At 59.0% G+C, this 6,266-nt stretch overlaps 2 protein-coding genes and 1 non-coding gene across 5 annotated transcripts; all 3 read left to right on the forward strand.

Moving 5' to 3' along the window:
• The first annotated feature begins 11 nt into the window (after positions 1 to 11).
• MBD4 (methyl-CpG binding domain 4, DNA glycosylase) lies at positions 12 to 3,645 on the forward strand. 3 transcript variants are annotated; one of them, XM_074550264.1, is made up of 8 exons: positions 12 to 100; positions 220 to 360; positions 554 to 1,356; positions 1,709 to 1,783; positions 2,062 to 2,196; positions 2,430 to 2,579; positions 3,203 to 3,306; positions 3,440 to 3,645. In XM_074550264.1, exons 1-8 carry the CDS (start codon positions 75 to 77, stop codon positions 3,515 to 3,517), a joined length of 1,512 nt encoding a protein of 503 aa, XP_074406365.1. In that variant the 5' UTR covers positions 12 to 74; the 3' UTR covers positions 3,518 to 3,645. The 3 variants fall into 3 exon arrangements, with proteins under 3 accessions (XP_074406365.1, XP_074406366.1, XP_074406367.1); XM_074550265.1 differs by lacking the exon at positions 1,709 to 1,783; XM_074550266.1 differs by lacking the exons at positions 2,430 to 2,579; positions 3,203 to 3,306; positions 3,440 to 3,645 and adding an exon at positions 2,331 to 2,392.
• A 601-nt stretch (positions 3,646 to 4,246) lies between these two features.
• Positions 4,247 to 6,147, forward strand: RPL32 (ribosomal protein L32). The gene is made up of 4 exons (XM_074550271.1): positions 4,247 to 4,406; positions 4,944 to 5,044; positions 5,238 to 5,419; positions 5,975 to 6,147. The coding sequence occupies exons 2-4, from the start codon at positions 4,949 to 4,951 to the stop codon at positions 6,102 to 6,104; spliced, it is 408 nt and encodes a 135-aa protein (XP_074406372.1). The 5' UTR covers positions 4,247 to 4,406; positions 4,944 to 4,948; the 3' UTR covers positions 6,105 to 6,147.
• LOC141730718 (small nucleolar RNA SNORA7) lies at positions 4,744 to 4,880 on the forward strand. Its single transcript, XR_012582348.1, has one exon. It is a non-coding gene; the product is annotated as a small nucleolar RNA SNORA7 (small nucleolar RNA).
• Positions 6,148 to 6,266: the final 119 nt, after the last annotated feature.

Below are 6,266 nucleotides of genomic sequence, written 5' to 3' on the forward strand. Positions count from 1 at the left end.
CGCGGGGCGCGGGGCGGGGCGCGGGGTGGGGCGCGGGGCGGGGCCGCGAGGGTCACGTGAGCGGAGCGCGGGAGATGGCGGCGCCGGGAGCGGCGGGCGGGTGAGGGCGGAGCGGGCCTGGTCACCGGGGGCGTGTGGGGATCGGTCCCCACGCCCGCCCCGCTGTCCCCGGAGCTCTGCCGGCAGCGGGACCTTACCCGGGCTCTTCTTCCCCTGCAGCCCCGGGGGCGACAGTCGAGGCGCGGCGGCGGCGGAATGGCCCGGCCCCAACCCCAGCCCCGTCCCCCGCGGGTGGCAGCGGGTGAGCAGCCGCAGGCGGGCGGGCAGGACGGCCGGGAGGATCGACGTGTATTTCATAAGGTGAGGCTCGGGCTGTCAGTGAGCTCCGTGTGGCCTTGCTTGGCAGGGCCACAGAAATCTGCCCAGGCGTCGCCCTCAAAAACTGGTTTTGTCCTTCGTTTTGGGGTTGTTTTCATGTATTATTGAAGATTTATAAGGAAAGAGCGGTAGAATGAGAAAGTCATTGCTAATTTACTTTGCTTTCCTACCACAGCCCTGAAGGGAAGAAGCTGAGGTCAAAACGAGCACTTGTGGAATATTTACAGAAAACTGGGGAGACAGCACTGAAAGCAGCAGATTTTGATTTTACAGCTCCTCGAGGGAGCACACGCTCAGGATTGAAGGGATATGGCACAGGAGCTGCGAGGACTGACCTGGAAAAGGAGGATTGTCAGAGCAAAGCGCAGGAGCTCCATGCACAGAATGGTGCTGAGGTTGAAATTCAGAACATCCAGGCTGGAAGTGGACACCTGGAAGATGCTACATCTACTGTGGAAGGCATGGGTTTTGTAGTGGTAGGCACAAACCCAGAGGAGAGTTTGAAAACCAGAAGAAAGAGGGCAGATGGGAGAAGCGTTCAAACTAGGAAACGTGAGAAGGGCTCAGAAAGGAGGAACCAAGGTGACGCCAAGAGCAAGGGGCAGAGAAGAGTCCCTAACACACGGGAGAGCAAGTGTGCTCAGAACGAGAGGGGCCGTGGGCAGGCAGGCACGCGTGGAGCTGACAGCCAGGGAGTGGGTGAAGCAGGTGCTGACCCTGGGGCTGCAGGGACGGCTCTGGCAGCAATGTCCAGGGCACGGCTCAGGCCAGTGCCTGGCGCACAGAGGGAGCTGGCTCACCTGCCAGAGGAGGGGCCGTGCTCCAGTGACACACCTGCTGCAGGGTCTGAGGAGAAGCCCCATGGACTGGAGACAGGCCCAGTGGCAGGTGCGGGGGCTCTGGGTGAGCAGCCTGACTCCGAGGCAGACGCTGAGCCGTGGCACAGGACCGGCCTCGCAGCAGCCACAATGCCTCCAGGTGGGTGAGACAGCAGAGGGTGATGCCAGCCCTCACCTTCTGCCCAGGCCTCTCCTGGCTCTTGAGGCCACGTGTTCTGCTTCAGGTCAAGCTGCTCTGACATACAAATCTCATTTTTATCCAACAGCATTTAAATTAATGCAGACTTACTCAAAACTGAAACTTACTGTGCCAAGCTCTTAAGCTGTACAGTGTCAGGCAATAATCTGAGGAGATTTAAGGTACATTTGTGTTCTGTACATGAGAAGAATTCCCTCTGTTTCCATCACTGCATAGAGCAGAGGTGGTGTGTGAAACATGACAACAAAATACTTGCTGCTTTTGCTTAATGCTGAAGTTTATTTCTTTACAGAAGAGTCTGTCCCACGAACACAAGCGGAGAGAAGGAAAACGAGTCCCTATTTTTCCAGTAAATACAGCAAAGAAGGTATTGTATTTAGGGTAATACATTTTTTTATGGGGAAGAGATCAGATAGCTCAGGATCAAGTGATGATGTGGAAAGTTCCTTGCAGCTTTCACTGGCTGCAGCTGTGCCAAGTGGGACAGTCCCCTGCAGCCGTGTAAAGGCCGTGTGGGAGCTGCTGTGGCTCCCTCTATGCACAGTGCCTCCACAATAATGCTTCAGAGGTCTTCTTTTTTTTTCATTAAATAGGTGAGGCCATCCTTTGCTGTCTAATAAACATTCCTGTGTTGCCCCTGTACAGCCCTCAGCCCACCCAGAAGGAAGGCCCTCAGAAAATGGACTCCTCCACGTTCTCCTTTCAATCTTATCCAGGAAACACTCTTCCATGATCCATGGAAGCTTCTCATTGCCACGATATTTCTCAACAAAACTTCAGGTAAGCAGAGTAGCAGGAATAGGTGTGTAGATGTTGGGAGGTGTTAGGGGGCTGAAACAGCTGCCAGTTTTAATGGCGTTAATGAAATAATTGATTTCTTTTAACTTGTGTCACTGTGAAATAATAATCCTTAGTTGGTACCGTACCTTGCAAGCGCTCACTTGAGAAAGCATATGGATAGTGCAGAAGGAGAGCCCCATCCCAGCCTCCCGCTCACAGGATTCTTTCACCAGGAAAAATGGCCATTCCAGTGCTCTGGGAGTTCCTGAGGAAGTATCCTTCTCCTGAGGTAGCCAGGGCTGCAGACTGGAAAGAAATGTCAGAGCTGCTCAAACCTCTGGGCCTCTATGAACTCAGAGCCAAAACCATCATCAGGTTCTCAGGTGGGTTTTCCTGACATCTGGAACCATCTTGGTTATGCTGGCAAAAGACAAACAGCTTTGATGCAAACGCTGCTCTGGGGATTGGGTGGGTTGGTGTCTGTTTTGTGCAGCATTTGGGATCCATTGGTGTCACACAGGCAGAGCTGCTGATCCCAGTGAGGCCTGGGAGGGAAACGCCAGGCACGGTGTGTTCTGCAGGAGACCAGAAACGGGTTGGAGTGGGAGAGACCCACGCACCTGCAGCACTGCTGCTGTGGTTGAGCACTGTCTCAGGGTGGCTCTGCTCACGGCTGCTCTGGTCACCTGCAGAAGGCCCTCCCAGCTGGGATTTCTCTGATTCTGTACTCAGAACCTGCCGAGGAGAATTTTGTTCAGATGAGAGAGGTTATGATTAAAACTTCCATGGTGGTTTGTTGAAAAGCAGTTTAATGTGGTATTCACATTCTCTAAACAGAGAATGTAAACATCACAGTTTAAGATTAATCTGTGGGGATTCACAGTCTGCGTGCAACACCTGAAACTTTTGGTTTTCATTTGCAATGTGCCGAAGTGAAGTCATGTAGCAGTGGCACAGGGTGCTCGTGTGCGTGTGCAGGTGCTGAGTGCTGTGCCCTGCCCCGCAGGTGAGTACCTGAGCAAGGCGTGGCGCTACCCGATCGAGCTGCACGGCATCGGCAAGTACGGCAACGACTCCTACAGGATCTTCTGTGTTAACGAGTGGAAGGAGGTGGGTGGTGCCCTTCGGGTCTCACTTGTGCCCACCGACCCCCTGGCACTGGAAAACCAACACTCACAATGTTGGAGCGATGAGATATTTTAAGGTGTTTTAGTAAGTATTTGACATTTTCCCTGTGTCTCAGGTGCAGCCACAGGACCACAAGTTGAACGTGTACCACACATGGCTGTGGGAGAACCGGGAGAGGCTGAGCATCGGCTGAGCTGAGCTGGGGCTGACCTGCCCCACCACCTCCCCTCGGGTGCCCTCACAGCTCTGGGTGTAAATATTTGTGTGATGGCATGGCTGGGGTCATTGCTGTTTTTTTAATAAACGTGTCCCTGTTTTGTAGTGCCTGTCTCTTCTTGCAGTGCAGCTCTGTGCCTGCCGCTGCCTCCCCGGGCTGGGGGCTCGCTGGGCACAGCCATCCAGTGCCCACCGTTACTTTCCCGGGCCCGGAGCAGTCGGGATCTGATCTCGGTGCTGCTGGACACGGGCTGAGGGGGAGAGCGTGTGCAGGGAGCAGCCCGGGACGAGCAGACCCCGTTCCGTGCCCGCTGCCCGGGCCTGGCCCGGCCCCCGTTGCCGCCGGAGCTAGTGGCGCCTTCCCAGTCTCATCCAGGGACGGGCCCCGTGTGGCTGCGGCAGGAGAGGGCCCGAGGCGGGTTCTGGCTCCCGGAGCCGGGGCCGCTCTCGGTCGCTCGGGCCGTGCTCCCCGTTCCGGGCCTGCGGAGCCCGAGCGGGCCCGGCCGGCTCCGCCGCGCCGCCGGGTGGCGCTCGCCCGCCCGCCCGCACTGGCGGAAGCAGCTGGCGGGCACAGCCTGCGCTGTGACGCAGACAGGTCCTGGCAGCCCCGTAGCAGGCGCGCTGTCCGTGGCGGTGAGCGGGAAGCACCGATTCTGGGCGCCCCCGCCGGACTGAACCTCCCTGCCCGGTGCCACCTCGCCGCGGCGGCGGCCTGGGCTCCGCGCCGTCCCGCCGGTGCCCGGTGCCCCGTGTGCGCGGCCGCAGCGCCACACGCCCCTGCCAGGACCGCCCGCCTGTCCCATAAGCGCTTGCGCGGGGCCCCTCCCTCTCTCGCCCGGCCCGCGGTGGACGCGCCATCGGCACCGGTGAGTCCCGGCCGCGCCATCCGGGGCCATCCGGGCCCCGGCGCTTCTGGCACGGACCGGTTTCCTCCCTTTCCCTTCCCCTCCGCCGCATCTTTTCCCCGTGGCGCGGAAAGCGGCTCCCGCGGGCCGGCACCGGTCCTCTGCCTGCGGAGGATGGGCGGCGCTGGGGGCCCACCCGTGCCCCTTCCCCGGCGGCGGGGCTCGGTCACCAGCCGGGCCGGGGCCTCTGGAGCGTGGGCGGGCGGAGCCGGGCGGTCTCGGTCGCTGTTGGTCTCCGCGGCGTGCGGCGCCGGGCTCCGGGCAGGAGCATCGCAGGGCCGCGGGGATGACACCGCGGCACCTCCCAGGATCGCATCTGGAGAGCTCCCAGTGCTCTGCCAGCTTCGGAGGCGGGAGGAAGAGCCCCAGCAGATGAAGACCCATTCCCTCACCGGCCCGCCCGTGGCCCCTGGGGGAAGGCAGTCTGCGACACGCGTGGCCCGGGGAGCTGCACCGCACCTGGGGCACGCCCCGCGCTCACCCCGCTCTGTCCCGCAGCCACCATGCCTGCCCTCAGGCCTCTCGTGAAGCCCAAGATCGTCAAGAAGAGAACCAAGAAGTTCATCCGGCACCAGTCTGACCGTTATGTCAAGATCAAGGTGAGGAGTTGCTGCAGCTTTCCCAGGACAGAACTCTTGGGGTGCCTTTGGTGTAGGTGGTGAAGGAAAGCCCAGCAGGATGGTGCCAAGCTGCAGCAGCTGGGCAGGGAGTGTGGGGGCCGGTGTAGGCAGCCCTCAGGCCAGCTGTGGTCAGGGTGGTCTCGTTTTGTAACTGTTTTGTGCATTTGTGCAGCGCAACTGGCGCAAACCCAGAGGCATCGACAACAGAGTGCGCCGGCGCTTCAAGGGACAGATCCTGATGCCCAACATCGGCTATGGCAGCAATAAGAAGACAAAACACATGCTGCCCACAGGCTTCAGAAAGTTCCTGGTCCACAATGTAAAAGAGCTGGAAGTGCTGATGATGAGCAACAAGTGAGTGTGTGGGGGCTGTACTCCCGCCTGGGAGGGGTGGCATGGTCACGGGAAACGAGGAAGATCATTGCTTTGAGAGCATAGATGCCATCACTGTTCCCTCAGTGAATGGCTGCTGGAGGGTAGGGGCACAGAGGGGCCTTGGGGCTGGCAATCTCATCCCCTTGGCAAAAATACACAACGGTGGCGAGCAGGGCTGTGCCACATCACTGGTAACCACAGACAGAACTGGAGCTCTGGGTCAGACCTGGGCACAAGTCTGCTCCAGTGCTTGTTTTTGCTACAAAGTAGTAAGAACAATAATTAACAACGGCCTTTGGCTGAGTCATTCTCAGGAAAAGCTGAGCTTTTCTGGAGCGGAGCTCCTGCTTGAGGCCAGTGAGGGGTGGGAGTCATGGTTCAGTGCCCGTGCAGTGATGCTCCCGAGCCCAGCTGTGCCTGAGTACTGCTGGCAGGACAGCTCCAACGCTGTCCCTTGGTGGCCTGGCTCCAGCGGGCTCTGCCTCAGCTCTGGGTGCTGCTGGAGCCAAGGCCCACGCTGTGTGTCTCCAACAGGTCGTACTGTGCAGAGATTGCCCACAACGTGTCCTCGAAGAACAGGAAGGTGATCGTGGAGAGAGCCGCACAGCTCGCCATCAAGATCACCAACCCCAACGCCAGACTGCGCAGCGAGGAGAACGAGTAGCAGCCTCTGCAGCACAGGTGTATTTAATAAAGCCTCAGTCCAACTCGGGTTCTGTTTTGCATGGGCACAGGAGGGGCAGCAGCCTGTGTTTGGCTCCAGGGCTCTGCTGTCACGGGCACTCGAGGAGCAGTGTCATGGTGATGGTCAGTGAACTCAGGGTAC

The sequence above is a fragment of the Zonotrichia albicollis genome, chromosome 12 (assembly GCF_047830755.1).
Source record: "Zonotrichia albicollis isolate bZonAlb1 chromosome 12, bZonAlb1.hap1, whole genome shotgun sequence".
In the NCBI taxonomy this organism is placed as follows: Eukaryota; Metazoa; Chordata; class Aves; order Passeriformes; family Passerellidae; genus Zonotrichia; species Zonotrichia albicollis.

Coding starts and splice junctions, on each gene's coding strand:
- MBD4 (XM_074550264.1), top strand. CDS start 75: ATGGCGGCGCCGGGAGCGGCGGGCGG. Junction 361..553: donor ATCGACGTGTATTTCATAAG/GTGAGGCTCGGG, acceptor TTCCTACCACAG/CCCTGAAGGGAAGAAGCTGA. Junction 2,580..3,202: donor AACCATCATCAGGTTCTCAG/GTGGGTTTTCCT, acceptor CCTGCCCCGCAG/GTGAGTACCTGAGCAAGGCG.
- RPL32 (XM_074550271.1), top strand. CDS start 4,949: ATGCCTGCCCTCAGGCCTCTCGTGAAGCCCAAGATCGTCAAGAAGAGA. Junction 5,045..5,237: donor ACCGTTATGTCAAGATCAAG/GTGAGGAGTTGC, acceptor GCATTTGTGCAG/CGCAACTGGCGCAAACCCAG. Junction 5,420..5,974: donor GTGCTGATGATGAGCAACAA/GTGAGTGTGTGG, acceptor TGTCTCCAACAG/GTCGTACTGTGCAGAGATTG.